This window comes from Dama dama, chromosome 19 (assembly GCF_033118175.1).
Source record: "Dama dama isolate Ldn47 chromosome 19, ASM3311817v1, whole genome shotgun sequence".
Lineage (NCBI taxonomy): Eukaryota > Metazoa > Chordata > Mammalia > Artiodactyla > Cervidae > Dama > Dama dama.
Window position 1 is genome coordinate 82,956,101 of NC_083699.1, and position 17,296 is coordinate 82,973,396.

Genomic DNA, 17,296 nt, shown 5'->3' on the forward strand with positions numbered 1-17,296 from the left:
ATAGAAATAAAAGAGAAAGAAAGAAAAGTCATATAGATTACAAAGAAAGAAGTGAAACTCTGCTATTCACAGATGACATGTCTGTCTACATGGAAAAATCCCAAGTAATCTATATAAGAATTTCCTAGAACTAAAAAAGTAAGTTTAAGAATGGTCACAGGATACAAGGTCAGCCAGCACCTCAAAATCAATTATATTTATGTTGACAATAAATGATTAGAAATCGAATTTTAAAATGACTATTTCCCAAGGCTCCAAAAAATGAAATAGTTAAGTGTAAATCTTAAAAAAAATGCAGGAATTTTATGCTGAAAACTAAAAAATATGATCAAACAAATTAAAGCAGACTTAAACTCATTGGAAAAGACCTTGGTGCTGGGAAAGATTGAAGGCAGGAGGAGAAGGGGACGACAGAGGATGAGATAGTTGGATGGCATCACCGACCTGATGGACATGACTTTGAGCAAGCTCCGGGAGTTGGTGATGAATAGGGCAGCCAGGCGTGCTGCAGTCCACGGGGTCACAAACAGTTGGACCTTACTGAGGGACTGAACTGACTGACTAAATACACAGGGAAATATGTTATGTTCATGAATTGGAAGACTCAGTATTGTCAAGCTGGCAAATCTCCCTAAGTTCATCTATAGATTTCATGCGATTTCAATTAAACTCCTTGGAGGAATTTTGTAGATCGTAAATATGGCCAGATGATTCTAAAATTTAGATAGAAAGATATTGCAACTAGAAAAATCAAGCTAATTTTGAGAAAAAGATAGGAGGACACCAATGGATTTTAAGATGTTCTATAAAGCTACAGTAATCACACAGTGTGATATTGACAAAGTGATAGATATATAGCTCAATGGAACATAATAGAATTAAGAAATAGGCCCACACAAATACGGCAAATTGATTTTTTACAAAAGTGCAAAGACAATCCAATTAGAAAATGGGTAAAATAATGGATATCTCACCAAATAAGAAATTAAGGATGTTCAACATGATTAACCATTAGGAAAATGCAAACTGAAAGCAGAATGAGATACCACATCTATTAGAAGAGCAATAATAAAAAATAATGATAATACTATATGCTGATGAGGTTGCAGAGAAACTAGATCCCTCACAGATGCTGGTGGTATTGTAAAATGATGCAGCTATTCTAGAAAATAGTTTGGAAGTTTCTTAGAAAACAAAACATGCACTTAACATATGACTCAACAAGTATACTTTTGTGCCTTTATCCCAGAGAAATGAAACTCTTTACATTCACACAAAAACATGTACACAAATGCTTACAGAAGCTATATTTATAATTACCCCAAACTGGAAACATCTAAATGTCCTTCAGTGGATGAGTGGATAAACACCTTTTGGTACAGCCATATCAAGCAGTACTTCTCAACAATACTCTTAGGAGTGATGGGAGGATGTGAACCTATACAAAGAGTCTGTACAAGGGAATTTTGGGGGTGACAGAACTGCTTTGTATTCTGATTGTTGTGGTGGTGACATGAATCTGAGCATGTGTTAAAACACACAGAACTGCACACCAGAAAATCCAATACTGTGTGCTAATTTAAATTAATATAAAAATTTAAAAATACCAATCAAATGCAAAAGTAAAAGTAGAATTAAAACAGAACTTATGTGATACAGAACGATGTTAAATAGATGACAATGCAAAGCAGGATAATAATAAACATGTTTTTGTATCCTTCTTTCTTCACTTGTCTTTACATTACATGTTACTGAATATAATCACAAGTCATTTTAAGTGGCTGCATAGTACTCTATTCTACAGATGGTTTATAATCATAAGAAGAAATTTCTTTTTGTTGGATATTTAAGATTTCCCAAATGTTCTGCTATTTAAACAATGATGTGATGAACATTCTGATGTTGTTTAGTTGCTAAGTTGTGTCTGATTCTTCTGTGACTCCACGGACTATAGCCCACCAGTCTCCTATGTCCATGGGATTATCTTGGCAAGAATACTGGAGTGGGTTGCCATTTCCTCCTCCAGGGGATCTTCCTGACCCAGGAATCTAACCTGCATCTCCTGTGTTGGCAGGCAGATTCTTTACCACTGAGCCACCAGGGAAACCTAAACATTCTGACACACCGCTTTACACACTCTTCAAAGCATTTTCTTCAATAAATTCTTAAACATGTATTGAAGGGTATGGAGATTTTTAAGGCTTTTGTTAGATACTGGCAAAATCTCATGAACAATTTTATGATTCTCTCAACAGTGTAAGAGAGTGTCTACTTTGCTCACCCTTTTTGTGTTTAATGGTAAAATTGGTTACAATACTTTGTATTTCCTTCCAAAAAGAGGTCTTTTATTCCTTCCCACATTTGGGCTGGCCTGGTGATGTGGTCTGGCCAGTTAGCATGAAATGATGCTGTGCAGGCTTGGAACCTATGCCAAGAGACTCTGCTGCTTCCACTTCCATTCTTGGGATTCCAGCCACAACGGCCATGCAACTGCTCCTAACCTAGCCTGCAGAGGGCAAGAGACCACAGGGAGCAGAGCAGAGCCATCTCAGGTGAGGCCAACCCTCCCACTGACCACACACAGGGGTGAGGCTAGCCAAGACCTGCAATCAGCCAGGTGTGGCTTAGCCAAGAACGTCCAGACAACCTGTAAACTTGTGAGCTGTTAAATGTTTTAAGGAACTGAATTTTGGGGTGGTTTGTAATGTAAAAATTTGACATTTGATTGTCATTAATCCTTTAAGTTTTTTTAATCAATTAATAGTGACATCTCACTGTTTTTGTGTATTTTGTTAAATTTTCAGTATAGTATTTTTCACCTATTTGCCATTTTAAACTTACTTTGTAAATCACTTATTTTCCTACTGATGTGGTATTTTTTTCCTTATTGATTTCATAAGAGCTCCATTTACTAATCCTTTGCCTGCTAAATGTGTTTTCACAGAATAACAATACTGATTTTCTTGCCTAGCTCATAACCTTGCTCTGCGTGTTAAGGATAGAAATTCTTAAACAAGTTTAAAAGATACAAAGTGGCCTCCAAGGGATTACTTTGAAGGGGTTAACATTCATTTTGACTGTAGTTTCTAGCACATTCACTGGCAGAGAAAATCAGCCTGTGACTTGACAATGAGGATGTTAAGTGTTTCAGAGTTCAAAGCATCATTCAGCTCTGGTCAGAGGATCTGCTACCATCGCCATGGACAGCAAATGACACCTGTGTGTCTTCCCACAACGCCCGGGGCACGGGTCTACTCACCACTGCCTTTCCGCTTTCTCCACCTGAACACGCAGAGCTGGTTTTCAAAGTGGGTGCCAAGCTATACTTTCCCAGTAGATGTTTTGTAAGGAAAAGGATTTGAGAAAAATGTCCACTTCCTCCCCTTTCGTAGGTCGTATCACACAACGATCTGAGAAGTTCTGCCGAAGTCTACTTGACCCAGCATTATTTCATCAAACAAAATTTGGAAAATGCTCAGCTGCAACAGTCTCTAGAACTACAGAGAAGCTGCAAAGCTGACCTGACTATTGGCTTGAAAGTGAAAATCACTGTCGTGTTTGACTCTTTGTGACCCCATGGACTATATAGTCCATGGAATTTTCCAGGCCAGAATCCTGGAGTGAGTAGCCATTCCCTTTTCCAGGGGAATCTTCCAAACCCAGGCATCAAACTCAGGTCTCCCGCATTGCAGGAGGATTCTTTACCAGCTGAGCTACCAGGGAAGCCCAAGAATACTGGAGTGGGTATCCCTATCCCTTCTAGGGTAAGCCTATCCCTTCTCCAGGGGATCTTCCTGACCCAGGAATATGAACTGGGGTCTCCTGCATTGTAGGTGGATTCTTTACCAGCTGAACTACCAAGGCTCAACGACAAACCTCTTTCCCAAACTTCTCCTAATGTCCAGGTACTTCCAGCCACTCTTATCCAGCCATGTCGCTCTGTCAGAGAATGAGCGAGCTGAAAATCAAAACTCTTTAAGCCCTTTCCGAGGGGAGTGCTGAGGTAGTCTCCCACTGGGCACTCGCCTGGCTGGAAGCTCACCAGCCAGTCACCCCTTTAGGCATCAGTCACCCCTTCTCACCTCTCCCTTCCTGCACTGCCTCGCCTCTCCCTGGCCCCTGCTCCCGGGATCTGACATTTTCCTGAGGCCCCCTCCTGGCTCTGCTCCAAGTGGTGCTGTTAATCGTCACTCCCTTGAAGAGAATAGCAAAGCTCCCAGCCTCCCTGACGGGTGTGATTCTCGCTCTCATTCATAGGCATGCAAGGGCACTTCTGGGAGGCTTCTCTGCTCCAAATGGTCCTGGACCTGGCACACCACCCCCAGTGATCAGGGTTTCAGTACCACCCTGTGCTTCCTAAAGGTGTGAAATGCTGAGAGTTTACCAACTACAACATTCCTTACCGAACAAAACTCTTAATCTAAAGAACATTAATTTGCCAATGATAAAAAGTGGAACATCATTTGGACAAACTTTAAAGTGAGATCTAAGCCCTAAGTACAGTCAGATACCATGACGCTAATCTTAGTTACAAGTACAAGGAGGCCTTCCTGGGATTTCGGATCACCTGCTCCAGACTTTCTCATGTTACCACTTCCCAGTTCTCCCAGCTATCACCCAGACAGCATTTTGTGAAGCTGAAACTTTGGCTGTCTTAGTAAAAGCGTATTAGTGGTTATTTTCTGCTACACCCTGTGGTGTAGACCCTGTTCCCACCCCCAGAGATGTGGCGACGCAGCAGGCAGGCCTGAGCATGTCCACGACCTGCTGCCCTGGGCCTGCCTTCTACCCCATCAGGAGAGTCCTCCCACCCGACAGCTTCTCTCCAGGTCTCTGCGGGTTTGAATCAGGCTTTGTCTGAAGACCTAATTTGCTCTGAACACCTAATACAGAGATGGCAAACAGATTTTGTGTTGTTCATTAACTCTGACTGATTGGAAGTGGCTGCCTGGAGCGCTTATCAATTAGCAAAGACTGTCAGGTGTGTGCATGTGTATATGAATGTGAGTATGTATATGCATACATGCGTGGGTGTATTTGTGTGTGTGCTGGGGGGGGCAGTGGTATGGCATTCATGTCAGATATTTGTCATCATTGACTTAAGATGCTCCTTAACTCTCTCCATAACCGGCTGTCACCTTTACAACCTGGATTCTGTGCCTTCGAATTTTTCCTGCAGTAGCTGAGTCAGAAAATCTCAGCTAAAGTATTTCTAAAAGAACCCAACTCTTAAACAGCCCTGGGCTGGGTGTTCAGAGATTTCTGCCCAGAGTGTGGTAGTCAGCATTAGTGCAGGAAGTGTACGCTCTGACACCCTAGGAACAGCAAGCTGATTGATGACAGGGACAGTCCAGCTCTGCAGATAACACACCAGGTACAGTCGGACACAGGGTGGAAGCCCTGAGCAGCAGCTCTAGTTGTGGGGTGACTGAGAGTGTGGGGTGACTGCCAGAGCTCAGGGCCAGGACCACAGGGCATCAGACAGTGGGTGTGATCAAGGCTGTCTTCTGCAGCCTGACTGACCCTGGCTTCCATGGGGCTCTTGAAAACCCAGGGCCATTCATGATTCTTTCTGCAAAATGGAGCTCAACAGGGATGTCCCAGGTCTGGAAACACGGCAGTTGGAGGCCTAGTGCAGGCCTGATCAAAGAAGGCACAGGCAGTCTGCCTGGGGATGAGGTTAGGTGACCCAGAAGGAGGCCTCAACAGAAATCTGATTTGTCAAGAATAACTTTCAGGGCCTGAGGTCACTGGGGCTCCTATAATCATTCCCCTCTCATTCAACGCACACACCCGTCACAGATGAATCTTGCAAAGACCTCTTCCGCGTGAAGATCCAAGATTCCCATGATCATTCTGTCACCTGTTGCATAAAGTTACCACCCCCTCTGCTGGGAGCTCTTCCCCAGAGGCCGCGTGACGTGCTCCTTCATCACCTCCCTTACTCAAATGTCACCTCAGGGATGCCTTTCTCAACCACTCTATTTTAAATTGTTCCCTGTGGTAGCTGCATGATGGCCCTTAAAGATATCCATGTCCTAATTCGGGAACCTGTGAATGTTACCTTCTACGGCAAAGGGGACTCTGCAGATGAGGTTCAGTTAAGGATCTCGTGATAGAAAGGTGATCCTGATCATCTGGGTGGGCCCAATGCCATCACCAGGATTATTATAAAACAGAGCGGGATAGAACTACTTTACAGAGAGAATGCAATGTGATGATGGAAGCAGAGACTGGAGTGATGCAGCTACAAGCCCACAAGTGCCAGCAGCCTCTAGAAGCCAGCAGAGTCAAGGAAAAGATTATCACCCAGAACCTCCAAAAGGAACCTGATGCTGACCAAGAGATTGATTGGCCCAGTGGGACTGGTATGGGATTTGTAGTCTCAGAACTGTTGAAGAGAATATTGTTGTAGTTGCTAAATCATGTCCGACTCTTTGTGACCCCATGGACTGTAGCCTGCCAGGCTCCTCTGTCCGTGGGATTTCCCAGGCAAGAATACTGGAATGGATTGCCATTTCCTTCTCCAGGGGATCTTCCAGAATCAGGAATTGAACCCAGGTCTCCTGCATTACATGTGGATTCTTGACCACTGAGTCACCTGAGAAGCCCACTGAAGAGAATAAATGCATTTGTGTTAAACCACCGAGTTTGAGAATGTGTGTCACAGCAGCCACCAGAAATGAATACTCAGCTGTATGACTTCTCCCTACATGCCCCTTCCTGCTTTATTTTCTCCCCCAGTCTTATCTGACACCTTGCATTTTTCTAGTCAGGTTCATCAGTTTCCTTCACCAGGTGTCAGCTTCACAGGGATGGAAGATTGTCTGTTGTGTTCTCTGATGGATCCCCAGTGCCATCATCCAGAGCCGCTTTTTGTGAAATGAATGGATCAGCATGAGTGGGCACTCTGCCTCAGCCCCAGAGCTGCACAGCCTCTGCTTCGCTGTGGTCCAGGCTTCCATAAGACCTGGAGGGACCATTCCATCCTGACCTTCAGTGGACCTTGTCCAAGGTCACCTCTGGAAGCCTCAGATCCCAGGAGGAGGCACGTGAGAGGCCCACAAGAGCCAGGGTACGGTGTACAGGCAAGGTTCTGGTGACTGGAAGGCCCCATTTCACTAGTCCTATCCTACAGGTCTGGCAGGAGCACCCTGCTTGGGGACCACAGCACCCTCAGCCTCAGCTTCCTCCTCTGTAAACAGGGATAATATCATGACCCCACCAGGGGGTATGGCCAGAACTAAGTAAGATAAATACTTGCTAATTCACACTCAGTGCTGCCATCCATCGGGTGGCAAAGAGTCGGGCACGACTGAGCGACTGAACTGAACTGAATCCACACTCACTTCAGTGAGGTGTCACTCACTCTTACGTCACTCATTCTTATATGGGGTGAGCTGCTTGCTGCTAGTCCATTTCAGAGAAGAGGGGGGCCCAGGCTTGTCTGCAGTGCTCAGAGGGGTAACAGGTTGAGGTGGGCCCACTGAGTGACCTTGGGTTTGTCCTGGAGCCATCGTCCCAGGAATCCTGCCCTAAATGGATACTGACCTAGACTGCAAGAAGAACTAGCCACTTCCTGCGGGGAACTCGAGCTGACAGGCTTTCTTCACTGTCTGCCAGCATCTTTCCTTGGGGATGTTGAGTTGGCTGGTGTTACAGAGCAATTCCCCGAGAACCTCTGAGTCCTCCAGGGCTTCCTCCTCACTGCCTTCTGGACATAACCTTGCAAGTTAGGACATGAGCACTGAGGGCACCAGCGGTGACATCTTAGGTCCAAGTCTATGAGAGCTCTCAGGCTCCAGGCCCTGAGTCTTCAACCCAGAGCAGAAAGCCACGGCCGCGGGGAGGGGAGGGGAGTGAATGGGGGAGTGGACTTTGGGTGGGGCTGTAACCTGGCCTCTCCTCCAGTTGTAGCTGTGAGCCACCCTGTCTCCACCCTGAGGTGCTCTCAGATCTAGTCGCCTGCAGAGTCAGCAGCGGACGCCCTCGCCTGCCCTCCCCCCGGGGAGGATCCGTCCAGCAAAGTGAGGATCCCTAAGGAAGGGCCCTCTCAATCCCCTCTGCTGAGATAAACTTGTCCCAGGGTGGAGGGCCCTGTCGGGGAAGGCTCCGTCTCAGGGGCAGAGGCCAGGGAACCGCTGTGACTCGGAAGGAGGGAGGGCCTGGCCAGCGGGCAGGCGGGGGGAGCCGGTTCCCGGGGAGGCTGTAGATGCAGTGCTGTGAGTGGAGCGACAGCTGAGGTCTTGATGGTGGTTGGGGCGGTGGCGGGCGGGGATGGTTGGGGCACAGACTACTCCAGCTCTGACTCTTGCTGGCCATATGATCTTGGACAAAAACCCACCTTTCTAAGCCTTGGTTTACTCATCTGTAAAATGAGGACAATAAGAGTACCGATCAAATACGGCTGTTGTGAGGTATAACTCACATGAGAAGGACCATGTGGTCTGGCAGGGTGCCTGACGTGAGGTTAGCACTCAGCGCAAGTGATGACAACCAGGGTGATGATGATGACAGCAGCAGATTCTGTGGCCCAAGGACTTTATTGCTCTGTCCCAGGACACAGGCAGCCTCTCACTGTTTCCCATGGGATGTGGGGGAGGGGAGGGTGCTCCAGCATCTCCGGGGCAGAGAGGGCCCTGCTCTCCGCAGGCTGTGCTCTGACCCCACTCTCTCTGGCCAGGACAGCAGACCTGGGCACATAGGAATTGGGGGAGAGGTGACAGGTAGTGGCAGAACCTTACCTTGGTTGTCGTAGGAAGTGATGACCTGGGTCTGCTGGGCATGCTGCTTCTCCACCAGGTTCCCTGTTGAAGGAAGAAAAGCAGCACCTGCAGTGACCATGGGGCCCAGAGTAGGATGGAATTTTCTCCGGGCAGAGCAGAGAGTTGCCAGGCTGGGTATCAACACATGTGAATCAGAAGAATCTTACATCTGAACACACAGGCAAGTGCCTAGGAGCCCATGTACACACAGCCTCTCACTCTCAATGGGGGCCAGCAGAGGTTAGTTTCTTTTCCAAAAGCTGGGCACGCCTCCCACGGGCTAAGTGACCACTGCTCCTGACTTTGGTGCAGCCAGGCCAGTTTCCATAGCACAGCGTGAGGCCTCCCTGATCGCCACACCTTTCTACGGAGCAGCCTGGAAGGCTCTTATTTCGATCATGGGCCCGTGGCTTTGACTCGTTAACTTTTTGCCAAAGACCCCATGGCCAGGTGAGACCCCGGGCTTGGACCCAAGTCTCCTGACTCTGAACTCAGCCTCCTACCTCTCTCTGAGAGGAATGGAGGGTACCCTGATCCCACTCTAGCCTCGGAGTTGGGGTGCTTGCAGCGTGGTTCAGGTTCACCAACATTTGCAGGGCACCTGCCATGCATTGGCGATGTTCATGTCCCTGGGACACAGAGCCATGCTCAGAGCCTGGTGGAGTCAGGTTGCTATGGAGACATGCCCAGCTCCTGCCATAGACCATGGCAGGGTGCCCCCTGCCCCTCCTGTGGGAAGCACCACCTCCCCTACATCTCTGCTGTACATGTATGGCCGCTGTGATGGTCTGGTCTTGCCCGTGAACCTCTGCTTCAGAGGGGTGGGGATGAGGCTAGGGAAGGGCCACTACCACCCCGGCCTGCCATCTTCTCCCCTGGCCTCCCGCTGAGCTGCAAAAAGGCTGTTGGGCCTGTGCCTGGAAGTGACCACTGGCACAGGTGCAAGCATGCCTCTGGAGCACTGGCTTGATTTGGCTCTGTTCATATGTCATCGCTTGTGTCCTAACCAGAGCTGCCACTCAGCATTTCCACGCCTTGGGCCAGGCAGAAGCTGGTCACGCTGGGTGGGTGGCTCATTGAGCTGGACTGGATTGCTATTCTCCTGGGGGGAGGGTCTTGCCTGGGGCAGCCCACCCACTCTAGGCTTCTCTGTAGCAGGCCCAACCAGGTCAGTTAGCCCCATGAAGGCTGAGGTTGGTCAGTTGGGCAAGGGTCAGGACCACTGTGTGTGCCAACTCAGGGTGAAGCAGTATGTGCTAGGTTGGAGCTCCAGGCCAGACCCAGGCGAGGACAAAGAGGCCACCTCCTGTGGGCACAGCTGGCCGTAATCTCCGCTCGGCTGCCGGGTGGAGGAAACAGGATCTGGGAAGGGAATCCTCAAGGAGGATGATTGGCTGGCATAGATGCTGTAAGGGTATTTATAGTCACGGCTGCACAACTGGTTTCCCTGTGGCTGTGGGGCATTAGTCCCTGTGCTGCTAGGCAGACTTCGGCCAGGACCAAGGAAAGCAGCCAATCACAGCAGGGGAAGCCCGTTGCTGGGCAAGCTGATGGCTCAGCCCAAACACCTGCTGCTCGGAAAAGTTTGGAGCACTTGGGCTCCCCCCACCCTGCCAGCGCCCCAGCCAGAGGAGTGCATGGGTAGCAAGAGGGGGGACCAACAGCATGTTCATCCACATTTGTGCACCCTCCACCAAGCACAAGCCAGCAGCTGCTTCCTTCTCAGGGGAAAGCCGTCCAGTTTCTAGGGCTGGGCACCATGCTGGTCACCAGGGTTGGGTGAGCTGGGCACCAACAAGGCAAGTATGTATCCAGAACCTCGTCATCAGAAAACACAGAAAGAAGCTGTAGTTTTAACTTCTGCGTGCATGCAAGCGTGTCACTTGAAAAAATAAACACAATTTTACTTAAAGTTAATTTTAAATTACATATGTTGGTGGAGTGGTGGAATCCTCTTTCCCAAGCTCAAGGCCTCTCCGTGGTCTCTCTCCAGCCCTGCACTTACCTAAAACTTAATTCTTGGGTGATTTTGCAAGAACTACTTTAAGCATTCTGTTTCTTAGCTAGCACCTAGTACCCACTTCATGTCTTTAAGAAGAGTCTTATAATAGTTACTGTGTCACTTTGTGTTTTGTTATGTTTTTCCACTAATCTTCCCCCAAACCAGGAAAGCTGAAGATGGTAAAAAGGGGATGAATTCAGTATACTTCAATCCTCTCCTAATGTAATAACATGCCCAAGAACCCATAAGATGAATTTCCAACAACTCAGGTGAAGTAGGAGCTGTAACAAATAGAGACATGGTGTCTTTTTCCTCCTACATGATCCACTTGCCTTCCATGCACCCTCACACTGGCGGGGCATGCCTGCCTGCATGGGCTGCTATGTGCTTCTGAGGCTGTCAGATCTCTTGGAGGTCTGATTCTTTTTGTAATTCTCATGAGCCCACAGCACAGTTTTGCTAACTTAGCTGTCCGTTTAGGTAGAGCTAGAGCTGATGTGTCTCCCATCTGATGGTCCCACAGCAAGGTTAAGGAAGACATCCCACGCATGCATGCCCATCAGCCAGGACTCCAAAGGTGGTCCCTCGTTGGGGGAGGGTGTCTTGAGGACGAGTTATCTCCATGCATAGAGCAGGGGATATAGGCAAGCTCTTCACCTCCAGGGTGCTGAGACCTGGCTGGGGTGAATGGCATTATGATGCAATCGTTCTAACATGGCCCCGGGAGGACAGGCATTCCTGACTATTCCATTCACCGTTTCATCTCCAACAACTGGAATACTTCCCAGAACAAAGCAATCACTGTACACCTTTAATGAGGGAATGAATGAATGAATTTACTTTTAGAAGTTCATCTTCTCCTTCTGTTACTGTCAGAAGGATGGCAGAACATAGGTGCTCAGTCTTGTTCATTTGGGGTCTTGTTTTTCCATTTGTGGAGGGTCATGGGGGATGGGTCCTTCCCGCTGGCATTTGATGAGTCAGTCATCTGATCGTGGGGCTCAGACAGCCGGGGTCTGACTAAGTCCCTTACTGGGGCTCTGGGAGTGGAGGTCTTATTCTTGCTAGAATTCTCACACGCACACAGTGCAGTTCCAGAGTATTTGTCCATGGAGGCTGGGCTTATGAATCCAGGAGGGCCAGAATAAGGCCCAGTATAATGGTCCATGCATGGACTGCCAGAGAAATCCTGGGCTTGCAGGGTGACTGACGCCTGGCACCATAAAGAGGTGGCTTTGGAAGCTGGGATTTCTCTCAGATCTTATTGTATTCTGGGTTCCAGGCCAGGAGCCACAGAACCCTGGACTGGCATCTTCCCAGGCCTTGAGTAACACCACCCAAGGCAGGCCACTGTCTTCCCTGTTTAGAAAGATTTTTAAAAGATGGATGCCCTGCATAACCTGGGAAGCCCCTCCCCTGGGGACACACCCAAATCCACTATCCCAAATGATGCCAAGGTTTTCTTTATAGCTCAGCCAGTGAACAAGTGGGTGCTCAAGTGGATAGCATTGCCGCCCCCAACAGCCTCCAGGAAACTGGGGGACCTGATGCCAAGGGAAATCTTCCAGGGTCAGTGTGGCCCCAGAGGCCTGGCTGAGTCACAAGCAGCCACTGTCTGAGTGGTTAGATGTCTAGGCCAGTCATCAAACAAGTGAAACCCAACATTCATAGACATTTTTCAATGTGTTGAATTCAAGAGATTGGAAAGGAAATAAAATGAAGATAAGAGAATTTACCATGTAGGTCATTTCCTTCTAGTTTCTGCCATCTCCGGATTCCGTTCCCGACGCCTTGAAATCCTGTGAAGTGACAAAGACCAGCATGAGGCCCTCTGTGGAAGGAGACTCAGACCAAGGGCACCGGTTGTGAATGGATCTGAGCTAAAGGCGGAATGTGGCTCTCTAGGGATCTGAGAGAGGCTGCCCACAAATGAGAAGAGCTCAGAGGAATGAATGCAACACTCCACATTTAAAACATTAAAAAAAAATATTACTGCAGTAATTTTCAGGGGTGGTGGTTGGTTATCAGGATCATTCAGGGAGAATTTTCACAATGGAGATGCCTCTTTGTCACGCCCACGTTTCCACTGCATAAGTATGGAAGCATTATTGTGAAGACATCTGCTAGATTCTTCATCTGCTAGAAGTCATTCATTTTGCCTGCCTATTTCTGTGTGTGGTGAACCTTCTTTCACTTTGAGAGTCCTAAGGTAGGGTGGGGAGTGGGCAAAGATGGAAGGTGATAGATCTCTATGGTGACTGAGAGGGACGGTTGCCTGCTCTCCCAGCCTCCCTTGCAGCTAGCGCAGGGACCCTGAGTGGCTGAGGCATCCGCTGAGATGCACCTGTGTCTCACTCCATCTCGGGACCTGGAGAGGCAACAGGGAAGGGAATAGAAGTGGTTCTCTCTCTCTCTTTCTGGCGGCGGCTGGAAGTGGTGGCCGCAAGGTCGAGTTCCTGGCAAAGAACTGGCATATGTTCTGGCAGTGCAAGCAGCTGCAATAAAATCAGGTTGCTGGCGTGGAAGGAGCATCGAGGGCTCCTTGGTGGCAGCGGAGGCCTCCTCACCAGGCCAGTCCTGCTCTGCAGCCTATGGCCACATTCCTGGAAGCTCAGCCTCCAATCTGAATCTCTAGCCCTTTCCACCACTCTGAGCGCCCCCCAATCCTTTCTTGATACCCTTCTCTTCTGCAGAGCTCTCCATGGTCAGCATCGGGGACCTACCACTTGGGACCCTCACTGACACCCACAGAGTGGAAAGCATGTGTCCCGTCGACTTTGGGGAGAAATCCTGAGGTACTGAAGCTTCTTCAGACCTGGTGCAGGCAGCTTTAGGCTACCTCCTCTATGGCAAATACGGAACAGGAGTTGAGGGCTTCCAGGAGTCTTTCAGAGAAGCGCGGCTCTAAGGAAATGGCTGGGGAAATGCTAGGGCCCTGCAGAAAAGGGAAAGGCATCTCTGCCATCTTGCAGTCCAATACCCGGCGCACACACTCCCTGCCTCCTTGTCCCTCTTAATCTTTTCTGCCACAAGGACACAGCAGAAAGCTGCCTGCTCACACCCTCAGTCGGTCCTCTGCCCATGAAAGTAACCAAGCTTCGCTCTCCTGACACGGAGCTCAGACCTTCCTTTGTAGAGCCGGGAGGATTCCCTGCCTGGCAGGCCCTGGAGCAGGAGCAGACCAGAGGACATGATACACCTGGAAGTGGCTGAGGGGTGTGTTTCAGATTTCTGTGCACCAGCAGGGGGCCTTGGAACAAGCTGGTCTTATTCAGCATTTCTCCTCCTTGGCTTGTCCCGAGGAGTGGGCCCATGTGCTGGCTTAGCTAGGGGTCTCCTGGACATCACTGCTGTCCAGCGGGCATTGGAGACCGTGTGCTCTCCCTCTGCTCCAGCTCACAACTGTCTGATGGTCAATAGATGACACGGTCTCTCTGCTTCTATAATGTCTGAGAGAAACTTCCGTCAGGAAAACATTTGGAGCAACATAGCAGAGAGAGCTCAGGAAACATGGGTCTTCTTTCTGTGAGTCATGATCATGAGTGTGAAGTGCATTGGTCTGGTGTCACGTAGGGTTTGTGCCTGGTGTTGGACACTTCACTGAGCAGTTCATATCCCTGGCATCTCAGGGCCTTTTCTGGGTTCTCCACCCTCTTTCTAGTGTCAGAACCTTTTGGAGAAATGTGATCAGAGCAGGAGAGGGAGGTGGGGACTCATGGGCTAACCTGGAGCTGTGCCTTGTAGGGGGCCTCTGGCCCTCTGGACCACAGTCTGTGCAGTAGTGGGCAGCCACATTTCTATCAAGGAAGGCCCAGCGGTCTCTGTCAATTTCCTCAATACAAATACCCTAGGCAGGCCATGTCCCTGTCTCCCGGGGCAGCTCTGAGAACACCAGAACCAACGAACCCAAAGAACTGCTAGGCCTCAAATCCCTCCGGAGACTAGGTGCCTGTCAACGTTCTCAGCTCTCCACCATCTCTTTTCTCTCCCCTGCCTGCCTCCCCTGCATATCACCAGGAGCTAAGGGGCAGCTGCAGCCTGCGTGGCCTGGGGTGGGGGTGGGAGGCTGAGCCATCCAGGGCCCGGCTGCTACCGCAGGGCAGGTGGAAGGCGCATATTCAATGTGCACAGTGGCTGTGGGGACAGAAGAGCTGGGGACAGACTTCGAGGAGCCCTGGAGCTGGAAGGGAGACAGGAGACAGAAGTTTTACCTTGAGGGCGGTGAGACTTCACCCCCAGAGCCAGGACACAGTCCGTCTAGTGTACCGCACACCAGACTCCTCAGAGCTCCTGAGGGCTGCCTCAGAGACAGGGACTGGGGGTTCCCAGATGTCTGAGGGGCCGATTTAACCTCTATTAATATCCTACTCTACTATCCTCAAATTGTGTCCTGTTCTCTGGAGAATGCAGGGACCAGGGTCCTGCTTTTCCACAATCACTCTGGGAACAGTCGCTTTATTTGACCAGTATCTGCTTCCCCAGAAAGTCTGCAGGACAACTAGAATAATAGGTAAGCCAAAGTGGGGAGAGCAGCCTGACCCCACCCCAGCTTGTGTGCCTGTTACACCTTGCACGCCTTCTACTGTTGGAATCTGGGAGAGGGCTCAAGAAGTGAGGCCGTGATTTGTGCACGGCCACCAAGGGAGGGCCCCATCTCCAAGTCTGACTCAGGACACGAATTCCCTGGGGTCCCCTGTGCCCTGCAATGTGGCCCGTGGGGAGCAGGCCTCGGGCACGCAGGATTCAGGCCTGAGGCTCTGGTCCTTTTCCTCCAGGGCATCTTCCAACCCGATCTGCACCCTTCAGAGAGTGACCAAGAGGAAACTGGCTCCCGGGCTGACGGAAGCACTGCAGGCATGCACGGGGAGTCAACCCGGGGCAATCACGGGGCTACACGTTGCCACAGGACGCCAGAGCCGCAGCGCTGAGGCGCAGCCAGCTTTGGGGAGCAGTTCGGCCTCGCTGACCTCGTTCCGGGGGCGCCTGGGGCGCCCCCCGGCGGGCAGGCCCTGGGGCGAGGAGGTCGAGGGGCCGGGGGCCGGGGCTGGCCCGAGCGCGCGTTACCTCCTCTGCGCTGCGGCGGCGCGCCCGGGTCCGCCGGCCGGTCCGAGTGCGCGCCCTGAGCCGCGCGCCGCTTCTCCGAGTGCACGATCAGCAGCATGTCGATGGACACGGCGTTGCTGTCCTTCTTCAGCTCCATGGTGCCCCCCGCTCCGGCCGGTGCGCGGCGGCCGCTCGCGAGCCTGCCTGCGCTGCAAATGGCCCGTGCGCGCCGCTGCCCGGCGCGGGAGACCGCGAGGGCGCGGGAGAGGGCGCTCCCCGCCGCCCGGCCGCGGCGCTGCGTTTCGCTGACTCTGCCAAACTCGCCATTAGGGCCCGCCCGGGAGGGCGCTACCCATTTGAAGCGGCTCTAAGTCACCTTTGAAAGGAAATCCCCGGCCGTCCGCGCTCCGGAGCCTCCCTCCCCGCGCCCCTTGCCTCCCGGACCGGCCGGCCAGCCACTGCCCCATCCCGCGATCCCCGGGGCCTCCCCAAGACATTCCGCAGAAGACCTCAGAAAGCCGCGGCAAATACATAAACCTCACAGTGCTGTCAATGGGGAGAGTCAGTGCAGGAAAAGAGAAACGGCAAGGGGGCTTCAGATTCCATTGCAAGATGTGGCGAAATTGGCCGAGTTTTGCCCTTGGCGCCACTCCTTCCCCGAATGGGCTTGGAGGTTGACAGCTCCCTCCGTTAGAGGGAGATGTGTAGGATGTTGAGGTCAGGACCCCTGCCCCATTATGGCCCCACAAGAACTTGGAACTTGCCCACTGGACATCAGCCTAACCGTCCTCTCTGGCCTGAAGTGAAAGTCTTAACATCTCTGTACCTTCTAGAAGCCTGGCTCCAGCCCTGTTGGCAGAGGGGAGGGGGGTAGGAGAAGGCTGGGTGCAGGGAGCAGCCTGCTTGGGCCGCCGTCAGGGAGCTGGACCTGAAGGCTCGACTATTTTTAGCAAGGCCGAGCCTGCCCAGCCAGTAGCAGTGCCGGCCTTTGGCTCTGGGACTCAGGAGTGTTTACAGCGCATCTGCTTGGTAGCCTTTGGCACCGTGGGCCTACCCAGCTGGGGCCAGACCCTAACTTGGCTTTTCATCATTAAGAAATACCATGCAGCTGGAGGCCTTTGCTCTGGGACCCTCTTTGCTGTGGAGTTTAGTGACCCCACCTTGCACCATGGCCCCTGGAAGCTCCCCCACCTCTTGGAGGCAGACCCTATGGCACAGGCCTGGGTTCTACACTTGCTGCCCCTTTTCGCTTGGAAAAACCACTTCCCCTGCATTTAGTCATCTCTGCTATAGGCATGATTCAGACCCTCTCCAGGCTGCAGTGACAGTGACGTGCGGGTGAAGTGCCTGATGCATCATAAGTGGGCTTCAAGTGGGAGCTGTCATTCTTCCCTCATTCTAAGGATGAGGAAAGGGACAAGTGAAGTGGCAAGTCAGTAATGGAGCTGGGGTCACACAGCTGAACCTCAGACTCAGAAACGCTTTC

The 17,296-nt window shown here is 50.8% G+C and overlaps 1 protein-coding gene across 3 annotated transcripts in view; it reads right to left on the reverse strand.

The window, feature by feature from the left end:
- KY (kyphoscoliosis peptidase) overlaps nucleotides 1-15,967 on the reverse strand; it is a 48,729-nt gene extending 32,762 nt beyond the window's left edge. For 2 of the 3 annotated variants that reach the window (XM_061167999.1, XM_061168000.1), the window contains exons 1-2: nucleotides 15,832-15,967; nucleotides 12,504-12,566 (exon numbers count right to left, since the gene is read on the reverse strand). In XM_061167999.1, coding sequence (XP_061023982.1) covers nucleotides 12,504-12,566; nucleotides 15,832-15,967 — 199 coding nt within the window. Of the gene's footprint in view, nucleotides 1-8,744; nucleotides 8,808-12,503; nucleotides 12,567-15,831 lie in introns of all 3 variants that reach the window. The other variant, XM_061167998.1, reaches the window with a different exon arrangement.
- Nucleotides 15,968-17,296: the final 1,329 nt, after the last annotated feature.